The 21,116-nt window shown below is 40.8% G+C and overlaps 2 protein-coding genes and 1 long non-coding RNA gene across 6 annotated transcripts in view; 1 reads left to right on the top strand and 2 right to left on the bottom strand.

The window, feature by feature from the left end:
- Positions 1 to 1,190: 1,190 nt before the first annotated feature.
- On the bottom strand, positions 1,191 to 4,908 carry psenen (presenilin enhancer, gamma-secretase subunit). 3 transcript variants are annotated; one of them, XM_046044239.1, is made up of 4 exons: positions 4,776 to 4,908; positions 4,318 to 4,400; positions 4,025 to 4,129; positions 1,191 to 1,519 (listed from the first exon to the last, which is right to left on the bottom strand). In XM_046044239.1, exons 2-4 carry the CDS (start codon positions 4,376 to 4,378, stop codon positions 1,380 to 1,382), a joined length of 306 nt encoding a protein of 101 aa, XP_045900195.1. In that variant the 5' UTR covers positions 4,379 to 4,400; positions 4,776 to 4,908; the 3' UTR covers positions 1,191 to 1,379. The 3 variants fall into 3 exon arrangements, with proteins under 3 accessions (XP_045900195.1, XP_045900196.1, XP_045900197.1); XM_046044240.1 differs by having other exon boundaries at positions 4,318 to 4,397; positions 4,776 to 4,876; XM_046044241.1 differs by lacking the exon at positions 4,776 to 4,908 and adding an exon at positions 4,580 to 4,721.
- LOC123967901 lies at positions 1,642 to 4,017 on the bottom strand. Its single transcript, XR_006824369.1, has 2 exons — positions 2,279 to 4,017; positions 1,642 to 2,183 (listed from the first exon to the last, which is right to left on the bottom strand). It is a non-coding gene; the product is annotated as an uncharacterized LOC123967901 (long non-coding RNA).
- Positions 4,909 to 6,352: 1,444 nt separating the features above from the next.
- Positions 6,353 to 21,116, top strand: part of kmt2bb (lysine (K)-specific methyltransferase 2Bb) — a 26,940-nt gene continuing 12,176 nt past the window's right edge. Inside the window, exons 1-17 of one of the 2 annotated variants that reach the window (XM_046044167.1) lie at positions 6,353 to 6,697; positions 8,243 to 8,321; positions 8,500 to 12,060; positions 12,152 to 12,333; positions 12,534 to 12,653; positions 12,884 to 13,070; positions 15,983 to 16,214; positions 16,313 to 16,380; positions 16,471 to 16,728; positions 16,937 to 17,043; positions 17,429 to 17,539; positions 18,171 to 18,284; positions 18,389 to 18,535; positions 18,943 to 19,035; positions 19,145 to 19,262; positions 19,361 to 19,474; positions 20,484 to 20,668. In XM_046044167.1, the coding sequence (XP_045900123.1) occupies positions 6,368 to 6,697; positions 8,243 to 8,321; positions 8,500 to 12,060; positions 12,152 to 12,333; positions 12,534 to 12,653; positions 12,884 to 13,070; positions 15,983 to 16,214; positions 16,313 to 16,380; positions 16,471 to 16,728; positions 16,937 to 17,043; positions 17,429 to 17,539; positions 18,171 to 18,284; positions 18,389 to 18,535; positions 18,943 to 19,035; positions 19,145 to 19,262; positions 19,361 to 19,474; positions 20,484 to 20,668 (6,006 nt within the window). In that variant the 5' untranslated portion in view covers positions 6,353 to 6,367. The remainder of the gene's footprint in view (positions 6,698 to 8,242; positions 8,322 to 8,499; positions 12,061 to 12,151; positions 12,334 to 12,533; positions 12,654 to 12,883; positions 13,071 to 15,982; positions 16,215 to 16,312; positions 16,381 to 16,470; positions 16,729 to 16,936; positions 17,044 to 17,428; positions 17,540 to 18,170; positions 18,285 to 18,388; positions 18,536 to 18,942; positions 19,036 to 19,144; positions 19,263 to 19,360; positions 19,475 to 20,483; positions 20,669 to 21,116) is intronic. The other variant, XM_046044168.1, reaches the window with a different exon arrangement.

Genomic DNA, 21,116 nt, shown 5'->3' with positions numbered 1-21,116 from the left:
GGTCGGTTGTCAGGGAAGGTCTCTCTAAATAGAAGTTCAAAAGACGATGCTGTTTACCCACGTGAGCTCATGCCGGACAGACAGTGACAGCGGGGACGTCCCACACACATGCCAGAGCACTTGTACTGCCAATAAGCTTATTTGCCCCCATCACTCACTCTCACAGTGGTGGAAGAACTATTCAGATAATTTAAACTAAGTAAATGTGTTCTTCATTGTTTAAAAACTCCATTGCAAGTGAAAGTATTGCATTCAAAATCTAAGTAATAAGTAGGCTACAGAAGCATTTTAATAGGAGCTTACTCATAATGCAGAAATTTGCTCCTGTGGGTATTGTATGATTGAATATTCTATTGATGTTTTTATTACTTAAGCATTAATGAGTAAGAAGCATTTTAATGCGTTGTTGGCCTAGGTGAAGCTAATTTGAACTACTTTCCATTTTGCTGGTTACTTTATAACAATAGGATACAACCAATTTTATTATCTGGTTAAATGTTTTGTGGATGACATCATCTTAATGAGTAGCTGTCAAATACAAGTAGAGAAATTAAAAAGTACAATATTTACCTCTGAAATCTAGTGAAATATAAAGTGCCATAAAATGAAAGTGCCTAAAAATTGTACTTACAGTACTTGAGTGAATGTATTTGCTTATTTCAGTACACATACAGTACATATAAAGTACAACACACTTGGAAACAATGCCCATAAAAGAATTTTTTTATTTATTTAATCCCCATAAATCTCCCTGCATTGTGAAAAGTACTGATCATACTGATACTTGGCACACTCTTTTGAAGTCAGCAGTCTACACAGCAGGCACATGTTCTCCCTGTTAGTAATGTAGAACCTGTTACTTAAGCTTTGACTGGAGTGACTAAAAATGGCACTGATTATGTTATGACTCATTTAGGATGCTAGGGAAGTGGGGACACTTGGAGGGATTAAGTTATTGGGTTTCACAACAGGCGCCAGCGATTGTCCAGACTTTAGGAGACTTCTGTAACAATGCAAACTATTAGGAGTATATATGGAGAAAATAACTCCCAGATGGGTCACCAAACAAAAAGTCCATAGTGATTCATAGATCCAAGAGGGATAATGATATTCCAACATAAGAAGAGAATTCTGACTTGCCATGGGAAATATAGTACATGAAATGAAAATATTGCAACTTAGAAACATCATGTATTTTAAATTTTTTTTTTATTTGTCATTCATACACAAGTAAAAATAGTTTTGGGTGCAGCTAATGAATTTAGCTCCCGAGACCCATACATCACCAATTCTTTTCACTGTAGTTAAAGGAGGAACATATTTGGTCCTTTATTGTGGATCATTAGTTATTTTCAAGAGACCTGTCATCAAAAAATGTCTCATGGAATGCCCAGTGGAATTGTAAAGGAGAGGTAATCTCCCACCTCCCCCCACTCTGCTCTGAAGTGCTGGAAAATAGTAATCCATGTGGTGAGTACTGTAACCCATAACAGCAGCCCCAGTGCTGATCGCTTCACGTCTAGATGAAAAACACACAAGACAAATTTTTGGCATTAAATCACACACACACACACACACGTATATCATATCACACTCTAGCTTTGCCTTCCTTGAACAATAAAGCTCATAAAATTGTGAAAATACTGTTTAATAGGAGTTTAATAAGTGCAACATGTGTTTTAAATAATAAATGTCACTAGGGGCACTGATGTACAGTACAGGCCAAAAGTTTGGACACACCTTCTCATTCAATGCGTTTCCTTTATTTTCATGACTATTTACATTGTAGATTCTCACTGAAGGCATCAAAACTATGAATGAACACATGTGGAATTATGTACAAAAAACTGTGAAATAACTGAAAACATGTCTTATATTCTAGTTTCTTCAAAGTAGCCACCCTTTGCTCTGATTATTGCTTTGCACACTCTTGGCATTCTCTTGATGAGCTTCAAGAGGTAGTCACCTGAAATAGTTTAACAGTCTTGAAGGAGTTCCCAGAGATGCTTAGCACTTGTTGGCCCTTTTGCCTTCACTCTGCGGTCCAGCTCACCCCAAACCAACTCGATTGGGTTCAGGTCTGGTGACTGTGGAGACCAGGTCATCTGGCGCAACACTCCATCACTCTCCTTCTTGGTCAAATAGCCCTTACACAGCCTGGAGGTGTGTTTGGGGTCATTGGCCTGTTGAAAAATAAATCATGGTCCAACTAAACGCAAACCAGATGGGATGGCATGTTGCTGGAGGATGCTGTGGTAGCCATGCTGGTTCAGTATACCTTCAATTTTGAATAAATCCCCAACAGTGTCACCAGCAAAGCACCCCCACACCATCACACCTCCTCCTCCATGCTTCACGGTGGGAACCAGGCATGTAGAATCCATCCGTTCACCTTTTCTGCGTCGCACAAAGACACGGCGGTTGGATCTCAAGATTGGACTCGTCAGACCAAAGCACAGATTTCCACTGGTCTAATGTCCATTCCTTGTGTTTCTTGGCCCAAACAAATCTCTTCTGCTTGTTGCCTCTCCTTAGCAGTGGTTTCCTAGCAGCTACTTAACCATGGAGGCCTGATTCGCGCAGTCTCCTCTTAACAGTTGTTCTAGAGATGTGTCTGCTGCTAGAACTCTGTGTGGCATTCAGCTGGTCTCTAATCTGAGCTGGCTGGCTGATGACTCGGATGAACTTATCCTCAGCAGCAGAGGTGACTCTTGGTCTTCCTTTCCTGGGGCGGTCCTCACGTGAGCCAGTTTCATTGTAGCGCTTGATGGTTTTTGCGATTGCACTTGGTGACACATTCAAAGTTTTCCAGACTGAATGACCTTCATTTGTTAAAGTAATGATAGCCACTCGTTTCCCTTTACTTAGCTGATTGGTTCTTGCCATAATATGATTTCTAACAGTTGTCTAATAGGGCTGTCGGCTGTGTATCAACCTGACTTCTGCACAAGACAACTGATGGTCCAAACACCATTAATAAGGGAAAAAATTCCACTAATTAACCCTGACAAGGCACACCTGTGAAGTGAAAACCATTTCAGGTGACTACCTTATGAAGCTCATTGAGAGAACACCAAGGGTTTGCAGCGCTATCAAAAAAGCAAAGGATGGCTACTTTGAAGAATCTAAAATACACACTTTTTTGTTAAGTACATAATTCCATATGTGTTCATTCATAGTTTCGATGCCTTCAGTGAGAATCTACAATGTAAATAGTCATGAAAATAAAGAAAAGGCATTGAATGAGAAGGTGTGTCCAAACTTTTGGCCTGTACTGTATGTGGGAAAATATTTTATTTCTCAAACAAAATACTAACAAGGACATTCACTGTCTTAATTGGTGATTTGAACAAAGCGTACAAGTAAATGTCTGCTAATGTCAGCTAGCCAGAAATGTTTGATGCATATTTTGTGCTACTTTATAGGCTGGGCAATATGGGCCAAATTAATATTTGATATACATTTTATTTATAGCAACCTGCCAAAAATATATACTAGAATATTAAAAATCCTATAGTGAGTCATATGGTTGTTAGTGTTTTCCTAATACAGTAATCATACAGTACAGTAAAATAAAACTGTTATTAAGTATTTTGGATATAATATATGGATCCAGGAATTCTATTCTTTAAAAAAACCTATATAAAAAGGTATAATGCACAATATTTAATAATTTCCAAGTCCTACTTAGGAAGCATTCAATCAACTTTCAATCAACAAAAAGTCATCATATCTCCTGTAGGATTTAACCTCATCCCAGCAGTCTGACTGATTCTGTTCGAATTGTGTATACACAATGGCATTGAAGTTTTACTGACGACATTTGTCAGAGATATTGAACGGATTAAAAACTTAATGAGTGAATAACATGAGTCCTTTAAGTGTTGAATCCACAGCACAACAACTGAGGGAAACTAGGAGTGAGCATCAAACCTATGCTGTTTTTAAATACACATTTTAATTAAAATTGTCCAGCAATGATTTGTAAAATATTTGGTATTTAAGCAGCAGTTCTGACACTTACACGTTTTTATCTGGAGCTGTTCAGTGTAGGTTGGCTTTACAAAGGCCTCCCGAAAAAACCAAACAACATTGACCAGCCACAGGAACGGGAGAAATGCAAAGCCACCTGAGAAAAGAAAAGATGGGGGGAAAAAAAACATCCTCAACAACAACAATTCTAATGAATATTTAGGAAAATCTACTCGAGATTGCTCATGCTTTTCTTCAGATCTATCCTCCCTCTCACATAAAGAGGATAACTTCTGGAGGTTACAAACACTTGCACATTTACAAACCAAATACTCTTAACGTTACCTAAGTAATATTTTCTGCATAGGCTGAGCTTCTCCTCATTTGGCAGTCGTTCCAGGTTCATTGTGGATTAAGTTTGAATCCTGCTACAAGAAAAAACAAGTTTCAGCGTAGAACCAGCTGTAAAGACAATAAACTGTTATGACAAAAGTGATGCTGGTTGTGTCTACGTTTACCCACTGGCCTGGACATTACTTAAGCGACGTACTCTTATGACAATGATATAAAATCCTATCAATAAATCAGCATTCTAGTGCTTGCTGACCTGGTTTGTTTTGTCAGATGACTCGAAATTCACCCCAGGCTAGTGTTAGCATTTCGTTAGCTTCGCAAGGTTAGTCTGTTCCGACCGCTACAAACAGCCGTACCAGCAAATTACATTGGTATCCAGATTCTGTGCGAATTCGTTTTATAATATTTATAAGGGACTAGAATATTGGACATTAAAATAGATCGTTTACCTGGTTAGTTTTAAGGACAAAATGTCAAGATAATCGTCGCATATAGCTTCGAAACAATACAACTACACTTCCTCACTCCTTCGTCCTTCTTCTTTGTTTTTTCTTTGGGGCGGGGGGGGGCGGGGTCAAAAAGCACGCTAACCTGCACTATATCGCCACCTACTGTACCAAACCGTGTGACATGGGAAACAATCTTTTATACAGTCTATGGTAACAATACAGTATATGACAATGCACGCCTTCATCAGCGGTTTAAATCATAGATTTAAGAAGATTAATAAAGTAATTTAGTCCTTCCCTTGCCTGCCCTCACACTTCACTGATACGTTAGTAGACGAGATAACAAATGTTCATCAAGTTCTTTAGCAAAGACCCTCCCCTGATAATTGCCATGTAATTTGTTTGCATAACAAATCTGGGATTTGCGCTGGAATTCAGAGGTCTGGAACCCGGACACGGCACAAACAATATTGCTATTATATTTATATTTTCTGTCAACAACAAATTATTATTGAATAAGAGATTTTGCCTAATTTCTAGTAATCAGTGTATTCTGCATCAGGCTACTTTTTCTTTTACATGGGCTGAAACTGAACACAAATTAATCTAAACGTAAAATGTATTGCTGACGTAATTCTGACGATTTCTGCTTCTATTTCAATTCAATTAAATTGTCTTTATTACATGGCGTTTAAGTCCAAAGCAGAAAGTCACATATAAATAAAATAAATAAATAATAAACAATGAAATGGAATTTTAAAAAGAGAAACAAACAAACAAAATATATCTTACGTTGAAAATATGTCTTGCTTTTTGACATGCAGTAACATATTCTCCTTTCCCTATTCTTCGTCATCAGCTGCTTCCAGTGTCAAAACATACTGCCATCTGCCGCATTACAATAGAGCCAGGGCATTAAATTATAGTTCACTTAAATTATGTGATACTGTTGCTCTTTGGTATCTGCCTCTGCCGGCATATGTTTTGATTAATGATTAGGCTAAGTCTCTTTTTATTATCATTTCAGAAACGCCCCCATTTTCCAGTTCATTGTCATGGGAGCAATTTTAAACAAGGAGATTTCCACTTTGGCATTTTTGCATCTGCTGATTAGTTTGACTCCAGAATAAGCCTGGCCTACCTTATTCAAGGTCAGTTTGGTTAAAACTGGGTGCTGATACAATTGCGTCCAATTTGAAGGCTGTTTTTGTTTTTGATGGTGTATTATGACATTTATTATGAAAAGTACTGAAAACATTTAACTTACCAATATGATATTTTACAGCGGACAAGGAATCTTGGCATTTTAATGGGATACATAAACATAAACAACATTTATCAGTGAGTTAGGGCCAGTTTTCAGCGTATAGTTAGTATATGTATAGTTTAGTATTTATTTGTGAATGGAGATTGGACGTACGATCACCACCAGGGGTCGAACCACTTTTCTCCTTATACTGTTTGAGCCTTATCGAAAAGAACTCACTTTCCCTTGCAGCATTGCGGCTCCCCCCTCCCATCTCGCGCCTTCCCTCTTGTCTCTCCTCGAACTGCTAGCCGTCGGTGTGTGTGTGTGTGTTGTTGTTGAAGCAATGATGGCGGCAGCGGGATGCGGATCAGCAACCGCGGCTGCCGTAGGAGGCCAAGGTGGAACCGCTACGGCCAGAGGTCGTTTCCCCGGTCGGCCTTGGTCGTCACGCAGTCGTTTGCGCTCTGAGAAGCGATGGCAACTCGGACGATCAGGCTTAGAAGCTGATGATGTGACTAACGGAGGGCCAAGGCCCGCAAACCTGGTTCTATCGTTAAACGAAGACCAGTCTCACTTGCGCTTACTTGGGATAGAGGCGAGCCACAAGACTCTTGGCCAGGCTGGATACAGCTCTAGTGGGAGTGAAGAGGTGAGGTCCCAAACCGACCCAGGAGTTAGTATCTTTATTTCATCTTCTGACATTTTGAGTGTTCGTTAAATGTGCAAGAATGGGTGCTGTCCGCGGCGGTGTGACTTGTTAGTGCCATGGAGAAATGTCAACATCCTCTCGCTAGGCTAACGTTAACTTTAGCTTCAAGCTTGATAAGCTAACATTACATGCTAACTAACGTTAGCACAGTGTAGCTTCCCATGACATTTAATGAACAGTCGCGTCTCAAAATACCACTTAAACAAAGCAGCAGAGCAGTTCAAATGACATTAGCATTGTTCCCTCGATTGCTCTCATGTAGGTTAAAATACTGGAGGGTGAACATATGAGTAGAAGATATTTTTTATAAGCCAGTTTGTGAGTACGCCAATTTGTAAACAGGGATCGCAGTTATTTCATCTATGGCCCGCTCGTTATCGGGCCAGAGTAGCAGCTAGCTAATAGTAGCGAACACAAAGAACGGGAAGGCTAGCGCCTCTGTATCCTGCACAGCGGCTAACTGCTACCTGTTTTCATACGATGTCCAGATGCGACCGAGTTATCTGCTTAACAAGTTTAAATAAGAGAGCACGCACACATCGTGCAGGGTTTTACTTGTATACACAAGGCAGGTGCGATATTAACGCTAAGATAACTAAGTTTTAATTGTGGCTAAGTAGCTTTTCTGCAGACAGAAGTGATCTTAAATGCTTTCGAGATGGAGGGTTGGCTAACTGCTAGCTAATGTTACCAAGCACGGATAGGTTTAAATGGTGGTGCAGAAGGGTGCCAAAGCCAGTTCCACCTCTTTTTTATAACTGAAAGCTCCCTTCTAATACACCTATGGTCGTTAATGTCTTATCCTGATTCATAAACGTGGAGGGTGTTGTAGGCTTTCAGGTCAGAGCTGCAAGCATGGGGATGTGCAGTGCTTGGAGGGAATCGTAATTACAGACGCACCTTTCCCTGCAGTTTTTTGTAGGTAGTGTGGTTCATAGAAAGGTTGAATTCTGAGCATGCATGCGGTGGTAAATAATCTAGATTACATGCAATTTCATCGTGACAAGTTCAGGAAGAGTTCTCCCAAACAGCTAAATGCATTTTTGATTGTCACAAATATCAGGCCCTCTCCGTGTTTAATGTATTGCAACTCAGATGGGATGAATGAAAGGATGTGGTTTGAATGTGAGAAAAAAAGTGAATCAACTGTCCATTGTCATTGATATTATTGCTCTAAAACCTTAACCAAGTAACCTGTTTTTTATTATTTGACATAGCTTATGCTCCAATATGCGAAGATAGACATACATTTTTGTTAAGTGTATTGATAAAATCATCATTATGGTGGACATGAATCCATTCTTCATAATGAACATTCAGAGACATTTTTTGTGTTCTTCCATCAACTTGATCTGTGCAGTGGATGTAACTAATGCCATGCTCAGGGATTCAAATTGAATTCTATAAACTAAACATTTTAGTTATTGTTTTTGGTTATGGTTTGGCACCCACCAGCAGAGTGCTCAGGTGTTAATTACCTGCTTTTTTTTTTTTTTTTTTTTTTTTAAGGGAGATGACTTCAGAGGATTTGAAGCTGAGAGAAAACGCTCCAAAGGACCTGTATGGTCGCGACAAAACCCTTCCAGAGGTAATGAAAAATATATTACTGCGCCACATTACATATTTGGTGTAATTTATAAAACAACACAGTGGGAAGTTTTAAATTAAGCATCCAGCGTCATATTAAAGAGGGTTGTTTTCTCTCATTTTTTGCATCCAGAGGAAGAGCCCTGGATTTTGTAATATTTAATGTTTTTGTTTTTTAGGTGATGCTGTCAACACAAAGTCTAAACGACAAAGTGAGAAGCTACCACTTAAAATGCCAGCAGTGGAGGCAGCTATTACCCCACCTGATGCTGTAAAAGATGTAAACTCTTTGGAGGAAATACATGGCTTATCTCCTGAAGCACAGCCTGCAAAGGACTGCAGGAAAGGTTCGAAAGGAAAAAACACTATGACCGACCGTCAGTCCACTAAAAGCAGGGCCTCATCAACAGCACCAAGGATTACTATAAAGTTGGTGGCCAAAAAGAAAATGAAAACCGTGAAGGAGCCTCATAAAAAATCTGTGAAGAAGTTGAAGATAAAAGGAATTCAGGATCCGCCTAAAGCCAAGGACATTCAGGGCGACCAGATTTCAAGTGCTCATGTCAAATTAAAAACTGAACCACATGAGGAGCAACATGGCACAGAAGATAAAGGAGGGGGCACTGTACCTGCAAGAAGGCGTGGGAGATCTGCTTCAAAGACAACAGAGCCTGTCTGCCAGACTAGCGCCAAAGTTGTTGTTGATGACCAAAAATCAAACGAGAAAAAAACAGTCGATCTATTTGACACTGTAAAGGAGGGCGAGAGTGTTGAGCCAAAAACGAATGCAAAGAAATTAAAGCATAAGGACATTGTGACAGAGCAAAGTTCTGAAGTTGATCAACTAGTGATTCGTAGGAGCAATAGAGTCACTAACCCACTCTCTAAAAGAGTCTCAGACAGTGCAGGTGAACCCGAAAATCTGAGTAAAAGTGATGCCGTTCTTGTGGAGTCAAAGCCAGAAGTTACTAGAACAGTTGAGGCCAAACCATCGGCGAGAAGTGACAGACGAAGGCAAAGCAAGAGGCTGAATAAGGATGCTACGGTGCCAGAAAACCATGGTCCATCATCCACAGACAATTTAGCTGGACAATCCAATGACAGTTGGCCTTTGAAAAATGAGGAAATGAGGGTCCCAAGTTTAAAGTTGGTAAAGATCAGAAACCCAAAATATGATGCACAGGCAAGTGGGAAGAAATCTCGTCGAAAGAAAAAACGGAGAAAATTTGTGTGGAGTTTAACATTAGTGAAGGGAGGAGGTCAGACAAAAGGTGCTGAAAACACTGTCAAAGTAACAGAGAAGTCTGTCAGTGAGGTAGACCAGTCCACTGACACTGGTGTCACAAAGAGTGACAACAACAACAAGAGTTTGAAGGAGACGGACAAAAAATCTCAACTGGATAACTCAGCCTCACAAGAGAGTAAAGGCATGGACAACAATGAGAAGGAATCCCAAAACAAGGCTGATGTGTCTTTTGAGGAGAAGTCCACCTTACAGGTGGAAGTTGAAGTGGAACACGTAAACGAAACACCTCCACAAGAGAATACTAAAACAGATTGCGGGAAAGTTGTCCCACCTCTTCAGATCAAGAAGGTCTCCTCTCCCGGTAAACATAAAAGCTCAAAGGCATCCTTTTTAATTCAGCAATTTAGTCCTGTGCCTGAAACAAAGGAGGATGTTCTGAAAGATCTAAGTGCAGTTAATGAAGATAAGTCATCATGTATGGATACTGAAGTCGCACCAACTAGGAGACTAAGGAGGAGGACGTCAAGCATTGATTCACCACAGACCAAGTCTGCCAGTCATAAGCCAGTGACCACTCAGAGACGGAGGCTTAGAACGAGTCCACAGGATGAAGATACTCCGCAGGTGCAAGTTGAAGATTCTTCTCAGGCTCCAACTGAAGACTCCAGCTCAGATGGTCTTCCTAAAATCTCCTGTATGGTTTTGGCTGAGGAGACCACACAGACGACCAGTGTAAACTCCTCTGAAGGTCCTGATAAGGATTCCTCAAAGCTGGCGGAAGATCCTTCACAGGTGCCAGGTGAAGTTTCTCCGCAAAAGGTGGAGGATGAGGTAGAACCACAGATCAAAGAGGCCAAACAATTGCCTGTGCCTTCCAAACCAAAAAGATGTAGAAATAATAAAGTAGGGAAAAAGAGGTCAGCTCAAAGGAAAAAGGTTCTTGTCGCTCCCGACACTGCTGTCAACACAGAGTTGGCTACAGTTGAAGCTACTGTCATAGAGTCTGTGCTAAAGGACGATACTCAGCCTTTAGTAACAGAGGTAACTCCGTCAGAAACAGAAGATTGCACCCAGCCTGAGGCAAAACAGGACACTGTGTCAGTGGAAGAAGAGCAGATACAGCCACCGGTAAAAGAGGAAACAGACATTCAGTTGATAGATAGTAAACAATCTTTGGTGTCAGAAAGTCAAACAAGTGATCCAAAAACATTGTGCCTACAAAAGAAATCTCTCAAAAAAGTGAAAAAGAGGCGTAAAAGTTTGATTGGGCAGCGCCAGAAACACCGGCACAGGAGCAGAGATGGAAAGTTTGCGCCGCTGAAATTATCTGAAAATAGTCCGAAAAACGTTGAGGAGGATAGTGACATTTCTATCCCATTGGCAGCTATCACACCGGCCCCAAGCTCCAAACTTATTGGTATACATAAAAAGTACAAAAAGAGACCGTCAGGCCTTCAATTTATTGGGTGTAAAAGGCCAAAACCACAAGCTAAAATCATATCAAAACTGATAGAACTAGGGCTTGAGAAAGATAGTTTGAAGCAGGAAGAAACAGACACGTTAGTCGATGGGGGACAAGTAGCTGTTGTAGATGTCCAGCCTGGTAAATCAAAGTTTGTAAAAAACATCAAGCACTTTATCATGCCTGTTGTAAGTGCCAGATCCTCACGAGTGATCAAGACCCCTCAAAGGTTTATGGATGATGCTGGGATGTCCGTGTTGCCTCGACGAAACTCCCCAAAGAAGGGCTTACAGCTGGGCTTGCACATGCGTCCGGGAAAGAGGCGGGATGATGGGACAGACAGGGCCATATCCCCTATCCTGCCAGTGGACGAGGAGGACATATTGAGTGAAGCTCAATTGGATGTCGATCTGTTTTCCGCTCAGGACCTAGATGACAGCCTTGATATAGCTGACACCCTCTTTTCTGAGCGAAAAAGTGGCAAAACTGAAAAGAAGAAGTCTCTTCTAAAGAACTCTAGTTTCAAGTGGCATGTGCCAGAGGAGCCTAGCGAGGAAGTGTACACACTGGACAAAATTCCAGAGAACAACTGTGAGGATCTGTTTTTATCTACACCAGTTGATAAGCCCACTGAACTGTCTATGGACCTCCTGGATGCTCAGAAAAAGAAAAGTTCCTCTAAGTTTAACAAACAAACGGCTCAACTCAAGATTTATCAAAGGCTAAAGAAGGCGCACATGGGACTTCCCAAAAGCAAAAACACAACAGAGATGGATAGTATGATTAAACCCCCTCAGCCTCCCATTGATTTAGCAGAAGGACTTGATGATGAGGCCATGAGCATCAGCCTTAGGCAGCGGAATACAAAGGCAGAGAAGGACAAATCCAAGCTCAAGATAGAAGACCTTGATTCTCCTGGAGTGGTGAGAAAAGTTTCTGTGTGTGTCAGGACTATGAACTCCAAGTCCCTTGCATTTCAGCAGGGCAAACAGGAGGATTTAGCAGGAAAAGACACTGCCCTACTTCACTCAGGTAAGCAAAATGATTAAAAAGCATCAGATTATTTAATGTTTTATTACTTATAATGGACTAGAAACCGGCAAATATTACTTTATATCCACAGGAGAGCTGCAGTCAGAACAGAACTCAGGCGCTGGTGAAGGCGATTATCTTGGATCTGTGGAGAAGGGAGCTTCACAAAGAGCGCGCCTCACCGGTGCAAATAAAAGAATGTTCAATCTCCTCAGGAAAGCCAAGGTCCAGCTCATTAAGATTGACCAGCAGAAACAGCTGAAGTCATCTGGGGTAAGATCGCTTTTACCCCAAACACATGTTCCCAGTCATTCTAGACTTAATCGTTCATTATTAGGTAAAGGCTATGTAATAGGACCGGCTGTAGATGTGGAAAACCTCGTGTAAACACAACTGTCTTGAGTGATGTAGGGTGATTGCCTAGTTTTCTGAGGCTTGTCTTAACGCCTTGCTTTTGCCTGTTAACCTCGTAGCTGTTATCTGGCTCGGCTGGTGCCAGATCTCGAGATGTGACCTCTAAGAGACAAAGGCGGAAGCAGAGGGCTCAGCTTAATGCTGATGTTCCAGTCAAGACCGAGCCACCTCAAGGACAAGTAAGTGTACAAATCAATAGGCACAAGGTGGAAATCGATCCAACTAAAAGTCGTGTTTCTCTCCCTGGTTTTACCAATGTTTATTGTTCTTTATTTAACTCAGCAAAAGAAAACATGCTCTGTTTTGTGTACCGACCTGAAATGTGACCAGTGTTTTGGCAAAAATTTAGTCCAGCCTCTTTACATCAGTGCCTGTATCCTGATCTGATTTTTATCTTCATTCTTTCCAGCCGCAGCTCATCTCGCCCTTGTGCCAGGAGTTCCGTAGAGCAGGAGGTCCACGCATAAAGCATGTGTGCAGAGCTGCCTCTGTGGTGCTGGGGCAGCCTCGAGCCTTGGTACCAGACGACATTCCCAGACTTAGCGCCTTGCCCCTGCATGAAAGAACTGGTATTTCCCCTTCAGACATCACTAAAGGTAGGTGTGAACTGATTGGCAGACTTATCTGGATTTGTTTTCTTTAGACAAGCTCATAAAATTTCTCTTGACTTGAATGTGACAACTTGACGGCAGCAGTAGTCGTATTGGTAGAAGGCAAGGCAAGTTTATTTGTATAGCACATTTCAACAACAAGGTAATTCAAAGTGCTTTACATAAAAGCAACAGGGAAATATAAAAAAGTAAAAAAAAAAAAAAAGTTACATAGAAAATGAAAGCAACAGGGAAATATAAAAAAGTTTAAAAAATCCAGATTGTCCACGCTACAAACTCTGATAAAAGCGATTGACAGTGGGCCCTGTCAACAAGTTAACAGCGGAGAAAACAGGGACTCTAATCTTTGTAATTCTGCACGGCCCTGTTAACTGAGGATCAGCCATGTGAGATGGTAGAATCAAAAGAGCTCTCTAAGCTTTTTAAATACTGAAAATCTAAAAACAATGTAAAAGAAAACAGGACAGTAACAGTTACAGTGCAATGTAAGTTATCAATCTACTAGTTACAGGCAATGGTAAAAAGAAAAGACTTCACTCTTGATTTAAAAGAACTGAGAGTTTCAGCAGTTTTCTGGGAGTTTGTTCCAGATATATGGAGCATAAAAAAAAAACGCTGCTTCTCCTCGTTTAGTTTTGACTCTGGGGACAGAAAGCAGACCTGTCCCAGACGACCTAAGAAGGCTGGATGGTTCATAATAAAGCAGAAGATCAGAAATCTATTTTTCCCTAAATCATTCAGTGCTTTATAAACCAGCTGCAGGATTTTAAAATCAATTCTCTGACAGACAGGAAGCCAGTGCAGGGCTCAACGTTAAACTTTTTTGCAACTGGCCCCACCGGGCCAGTGAGTTTGAAACTTACTGGCCCGAAGACAATTTTTACTGTCCCTCCTTCTAAAAGTGTTTAATCGTTTATTAAATATATCCTGGATATAAAAAAAATAAACAAAAATGTAATCACAGTTAAAATTATAAAAAAGTTAACAAAACAATTTACATTTAAAACAAAACATACTAAGAGACTCAAACATAACGTGCTCTCTGGCTGACAGCCATTTATGAAAAATGTACACAGCGCAGCGGACACGAGTCGCCTGTATCCTGATGAACAGGTTGCCATGGTAGTGACCTGTCAATCACAAGGTAGTCCAGTCCAAAAGCATGCGCTGCATTATCGTCTATTTTCCCCTAAGTAGGACCAAAATACACTAAATGAACATCATGCTGTGTTGAAGAAGACTTGAAACTAGACTATAGACTATAAACTCATTTAAAAGTGTTTACTGTGGTAATAAATCAGCTGAGAAGTAGCAACATTTTACCATTATTTCTAATGGAACTCGCTCCCTGCTGGCCGTTAGAGAGAATGCAGCTTTAATTTCCGTCTGCATGGTTTCACTTTCGACCCCGAGGTTTCGGCATGATTGTGATTAGAGAAATAACATTTGACAACCTCTCGTCACATAACTACAACTCTGGATTGGACATCAGTGCGCGCCAAGAGCTGCAAAACAACTGCAGGATGTTGAGTTTCTTTTTTTTAAATATTAATTTTTTTGCACTGGCCCAAACGGGCCAGTGAGTTGCTAGTTCAGCTCTTCCGATGTTACGTTTTACTGGCCCCGGGCTACCGTTATTGTCGAGCCCTGCAGTGTAAAGACCTCAGAAGTGGAGGACTCGAGCAGCTGCGTTCTGAGAAGTGGGCATAGTGCTGGTTTCAATGTCTCCGTACTGGCAGAGGATGAAGCAGTAGAGACATTTGATTATTTCTTTTAGCAGACGAATGCATTGAATCAGAATAATTTGTGATCAATGTGTTTTGATGTTTCTGAATTTGCATTTCAGTCCATTTATGCAAAAGAACTGAACTGCACAATAAATTTAGCTCTGTTGCAGAAGTCTTAACATTGATGTATACTCATAAGAACATTTTTAAAAGATAATATATTAGTCAGTGTTTCCTATTAATTAACGAAACCACAGCGGCCCGCCACAGTCTAATTTGCTCCGCCATAGTTTCAAAATGAACCGAAAATGTTTAACACATCTCATAATAACATTACAGACCTCTAATGTTGTGTTTTGTGGGAGCTGCTGTAAGCTCACACACTTTGGCATTCGACTCCAGACAAGCACTTTTCTTGGTAACTACGGTAAACTTGTTTGTGAGAAGGCTAGATGCACTTAAATTTGGTATGCACACGTATTCAAGCCCTTATGATAAATCCACTGAAACGGACCAGTGCGAGCTGACAGGCAGGTTAGCGACTTTATCCTGTCATTTTCTCTCTATACAAAGACAGGTGTTGCAGTATGAGTTGAAGAGAGACTGTGAAGTCTTCATGTTACGCGATACGAGAACCACATACAATGTAATTTTTCAAATTGGGTCGGACTTGATGAATTAAGCGAGAGAATACACGTGACAACATCCGGTTTTCAAAATAAGATGTCTATACAGGATGGAAATAAGATTCACAGAAAGTATAAAACATATTACATGTTAGCGAAATTCCTTATTCTATTCTTTGATTTAGGGTTGCTGGAAAAACATTAAATTTTGTTTGTGTTTCATCACCATCTATAGCTATACAATGGTTTTATGATCAGATAGTTGTTTACAAGAGTGCAAAGTTCTTCACAGATAACTTCTTAATTCTGAACCAAATTAATGCATTTATCTTATAAATGTACAAAATTTTCATCTGGGACCCACAAGAGTGTCTGAGGCCCACCCACCAGAGTCTCTTAAAATCCTGTGGGAAACTCTATTAGTTACAGAGTGGAAGTCAATGTCTATACCAAAATGAGTTCCACCACATTATCTGCAACCGCATCCTGAAAGGGGAGTGATGAGCTACTTAACTCACTAATGGTTCAATATCTGTTGTTGCAGATATTGGGTCACCCTCTGAATCTGACAGTCCTGGGCTGTCAGATCCAAAGGTCACCAAGGTCAAGAAGCCGTCAAATTTTGTGAAACGGAAAGGACTCGGGCCATTTGGGTATCGCTCGCGGAGGTGTGGGATATGCAAAGGCTGCAACCACGAGGATGATTGTGGCAAGTGCATGAACTGCCTCGACAAACCCAAGTTTGGCGGTCCCAACACCAAACGGCAGTGTTGTGTGTAAGTTGACCTTTTGAATAATTATTTGTTGTAGTGGAGCTCATCAGTGTTAATTAAGTAAATTAAGAATCTGTGTTTTTGTTTTTTCTTGCCACAAGGTATAAGAGATGCGATCAAATTGAAGAGAGAAAAGCGCGCAGACTAAGTGGAAGAACAGCACCCAAAGGTAAATTTTTCACTTCAGCTACATGTTGCTGTAATACTTTCATAACCTTCAGCATGTCGGCTACATGCCACTTCTTTTTCTTTTTTTAAGGTGCCTCTAAGCGAAGGCGATCCTCTCTCAGCGGGGGTCATTCAAGTAATGACGAAGGGAACGAGGGTGCTGCGGACTCACCATCTGGTCTCCAGGGTGACAGCCACAGTCCGTCGGTAAGGAAGCAGCCAAAGCGCGTTGTGAAACCCCGCGTGTACTTTGACCTGGTGGACTACGACTCCGATCTAGATGACAAAGCTATCCAAAGCTCTGCCTCGCCAGCCAGGCGAAGGGGAGCAGGACCCCGTTTCAGTCAAGGTAAATTAACACTTAAAAACAAGATGAGTTGAGTAACACAACAGATAAGACGTATCTGCTTATATTTAATATAGAGCTGTAGTTTCTTTAAACTTGTAGGTTAAAGAAGGTTTCTTTAAGAAACTTGTAGATTTCTTTTTGCCAGAAAGCGTTACAAGTTTTATAATCTGCCCCTTTTACTCATAGTTTTTTCCCCTGTCCTCTAAAGACTTTGTGTCACTGGATGGATTCCTCGGAGACATTTCAGATGATGAAGTCCGGCATCGAAAGTCCAGCTCACACCGTGTACCAACTGGTCGTCGTAAACCTGAGAAGGTGGGCAGTCCTGAGTTTGATCGGCATCGACAATTTGCGTCTGTGGCAGTTCTGTTTTGTGTTTAATTTGCTCTGTCATGCAATAAGTGTCTGTTGTGGAAACATTTGGAAACAAGCCTGTAAACATCTAAAATGTAAAAGTAACTAAATTTGTCGACATTTGAGGAAGTTCCTTTTGTTAGTGAGATCATGGCAGACAAAACTGCAGCTTGTCTGTCTGTTGTTCGTGCCTCACATCCCGATATACCCGGCGCACCGTTCATGTTAATGTCATTGTGGGCTCACAAGGTATCCATGACGCCCATGGGAACATTAGTTAAAAGCAAGTGTTTCAGTGCTTTAAGTGTGTCTATTTGCCCATATTCATGTTATGGTTGTGTCTCAGGGTCCTTTGGAGCAGACCCCTCCCAGTGTCCTGGCTGCCCTGGCCCATGGATTTGAGCAGAGAGAAGTTGAGTGTTCTAAACCAACTCACAAAATCAGGGTTGACTTCAAGGTAGGTCACTTGTTGCAGTACATCACCTTCAGTATATTGTAATATAAACACACTTCTTATATGATGATGTTCTGTGGTTACAACAGCAGTAGAATTCCTGTGTGTTGCCACAGCTATGTGATACAAGATGACTGGGGTTAAATTTCAACATATTTGTTTTCTTCAAATGTTATTCATTCCATTCAGAGTGCATTAATCTCAGAGTGCCATCCCACGAAGCCACACATGTAGTAAATGAAAGCCATTGATATTTACTACGTTCCCATGACATTATTATTTCTGTCCACTAGAAGTCACTGTTCATTTCCTAATACCAAAATCAATATATACCGCATTACCTTTGAAGCAGTTCATGAAAAATGTCATTCAACGGATCTTCAATGACACAGAATGAATGAATGATACAGAAAAAAATTTCTGTATAAAAATGACCAATCTTAAAATGTAAACCCACTCCTCACAGTCATCCCAACTATTCCATTAGACTGAACCAACATGATGTAAAAGATTATATATGTATCTGTATTTCTTTCCAGATTATATTGATCAGCAAATGTATTATGCTGGTAACTACTGTGAGAAATCTTTTCCCAGCTGTTAATAATGTTGTGTACACTGTCTTTGTTTTCAGGAGGACTGTACTTTGGAGAATGTCTGGAATATGGGTGGTTTAAGTATATTGACCTCTGCGCCGCTCATGCCGCCCTATGTCTGCTTCCTTTGTGCCAGTAAAGGGCAACACGAGGTGAATACTTCATACATATTACTCTGTTTTAAAAGAAATAGTTGATGTGTTTCTTTGCCCTTCCTGCCCTTCGTAAACCATACACCTTTTAATTCTTTTTGCAGATGCTGTTTTGCCAAGTATGCTGTGAGCCCTTCCACCAGTTTTGCCTTGAACCAGCGGAGCGCCCCACTGAGGAGAACAAGGAAAACTGGTGCTGTCGCCGCTGCAAGTTTTGCCATGTGTGCGGGAGGAAAAACAAGCATTCAAAGGTAGGCCTGTCGCAATTCTTACCTTATTGCGATTGTTTGAGCTGACCACCATCACTTTGTACAATTGTCAGATTCCACAATTTGAGGAATTTTAAGCCAAGTACATGAAACAAACAAACCGATAACTGTAGAACTCTAGAACAATCTCTTTAAAGTATATCTATATGCAGCAAAGCAAGAGGTCAAACCTTGGAGATGAATTGACACTGCTTTGCCAAAGGCCACATGTCATCATCGATGAGATTAGGCCTAGTTGCAAAGCCAGACACACTGGCACCGTTGTGTGGCATAACATGAACCACGCAAGACAATTAAATCGTTACTCGCAATTATTTAAAAAATGTTCTTGATTGTGACAGCCCAGGTTAGTATTAATGTAGTTCGGTCACTTTCCGTGTCTCCCTCAGCCGTTGTTGGAGTGTGAACGATGCCAGAACTGTTATCATACTTCCTGTCTGGGGTCCAACTATCCAAAGCAAAACAAGAAGAGGAAAGCTTGGGTAGGTTCACGTTTCTTTAAAAAACACAAAGTCATTAGTGTTTACTATAAAGCATGCTGAGGTTGGAGTACATTAATTGCTGGTCCTGATATGATGGTTTCCGTGGCAGGTTTGTATGACATGCATCAGGTGTAAAAGTTGTGGCGTCACACCGGGGAAGAGCTGGGACACTGACTGGAACTACGACAAAGGACTCTGTCCAGACTGTTCGAAACTCTATGAACTGGGTGAGGATTAAACCTTCAGCACATTTGGTGATCTGTCAGTTCACATGGCCAATATATGTTGAGGCTTATCTTTTCTGAATGTCTCTTTCTCTTATAAGGTAACTACTGTCCAATCTGCTTCAAGTGCTATGAGGACAATGACTATGACAGTCAGATGATGCAATGTGGCACCTGTAACCACTGGGTGCACGCCAAGTGTGAGGATCTAACAGGTGATTTTTATTCTTTATCTTTCTGAGGATGAAAGTTTTAGGGCTGGACCCGAATATTCGATTGTTGAGTACACATTTGTTTTTCAATTTTGAGATTTGAATATTGAGGATTTTGTTTCGCGCACCTGACTTCTGCTCACAGCAGTAAACATAACGCTCAGTTTCACATCAAAGGGAAAACAAAATGAAACTCCCAGCTGTGTGGGAGCACTTTAAACTGGGTGATGACAACTGCAGTGTGGCAATCATGGCGTTATGCTTAATTTCATTACAGATGAAAACAGTCAAATAGCCTACATTTTAAAATTAATCAGTAGGCTAAACTGTAGGCTACAGCAACATAATGAACACATTTAAATTATATTAAGCTGATTATAGAAAAAGAACATTTAGTATGCTATAATAAAAGTTAAAAGTGAATTATTCATAATAACGTGTTGTTTAGCTCATCCCGTCTGCATTCTGGATCCCCACCTGGCTAAACCATTCCCGGATTCTGCTTTGGACCAGCTCGGCCCAGACTCTCTCACTCTGGACTCTCAGCTATGGTTCCCCCTTCTCTGTACTGTAGCCGTCAACTCGGTTCGGCATGCATCTATTTTCACTCTACCTCGATCTTCCCCAATCGAAGCTTGAAAAATGACATTCGGGCCAGCCCTAGAAAGTATACTAAATGATGGCACTGGTGTTTTGGGGTTTATTTGTTTAACTTCAATCAAAGAACGTCAAAATAACAACACTAAAGAATGTAATGAGCAGGGAGATGATGATAGCTCAAAAATGGGATATCTAATACCTAGTACTACTTGTTATTAGCTATTCTTTGCTGAGTATGCAAACAAAGCCCTACATTGCATACATGCAGGAGGTGCACATGATCTGGAAAAAACATTTTCTGTTGTGGGTTCCCGTTTTCTTTAAAACGAAAATGCAAAAACAGATTTTGTTTATAAATGCATTTCACTATACCTCCACCGCTAAATTCCTGTCTCCTGTAAAATGATTGCAGATGAGCTGTATGAGATCCTGTCCAGCTTGCCCGAGAGTGTCGTGTATTCGTGTCGGCCGTGCAGCGTGACGCAGCCCAGCGCTTGGAAAGAGCTGCTGTATATTGAGCTCAGGGCCGGGGTGGAAAAAGTGCTGGCCTGCTTGCTTTCTTCCACCCTCACCCAGCACCTTGTCACCTGCTCGCAGGTAGGAGACTCAGTTTCCCTTTTTATGAATCAAATGTGTTTCTACAGTGGGTACGGAAAGTATTCAGACCCCTTTAAATTTTTCACTCTTTGTTTCATTGCAGCCATTTTCCAAAAATCAAAAAAGTTCATTTTATTTCTCAGTAATGTACACTCAGCACCCCATCTTGACAGAAAAAAACAGAAATGTAGAAAGTTTTGCAAATTTATTAAAAAAGAAAAACTGAAATATCACATGGTCATAAGTATTCAGACCCTTTGCTCAGTATTTAGTAGAAGCACCCTTTTGATCTAATACAGCCATGAGTCGTTTTGGGAAAGATGCAACAAGTTTTTCACATCTGGATTTGGGTATCCTCTGCCATTCCTCCTTGCAGATCCTCTCCAGTTCTGTCAGGTTGGATGGTAAACGTTGGTGGACAGCCATTTTCAGGTCTCTCCAGAGACGC

Source organism: Micropterus dolomieu, linkage group LG03, assembly GCF_021292245.1.
Source record: "Micropterus dolomieu isolate WLL.071019.BEF.003 ecotype Adirondacks linkage group LG03, ASM2129224v1, whole genome shotgun sequence".
In the NCBI taxonomy this organism is placed as follows: domain Eukaryota; kingdom Metazoa; phylum Chordata; class Actinopteri; order Centrarchiformes; family Centrarchidae; genus Micropterus; species Micropterus dolomieu.
Note: the sequence above shows the minus strand (reverse complement) of the source record. Positions and strands in the feature narration are given on the sequence as shown.

Excerpts from the sequence above, each read along its gene's own strand:
- psenen (XM_046044239.1), bottom strand. The coding sequence starts at position 4,378 with ATGAACCTGGAACGACTGCCAAATGAGGAGAAGCTCAGCCTATGCAGA. Across the intron at positions 4,130-4,317 it reads ATGCAGAAAATATTACTTAG|GTGGCTTTGCATTTCTCCCG; the intron begins GTAACGTTAAGA and ends TTCTTTTCTCAG. Across the intron at positions 1,520-4,024 it reads ACAGCTCCAGATAAAAACGT|ACGTGAAGCGATCAGCACTG; the intron begins GTAAGTGTCAGA and ends TTTTTCATCTAG.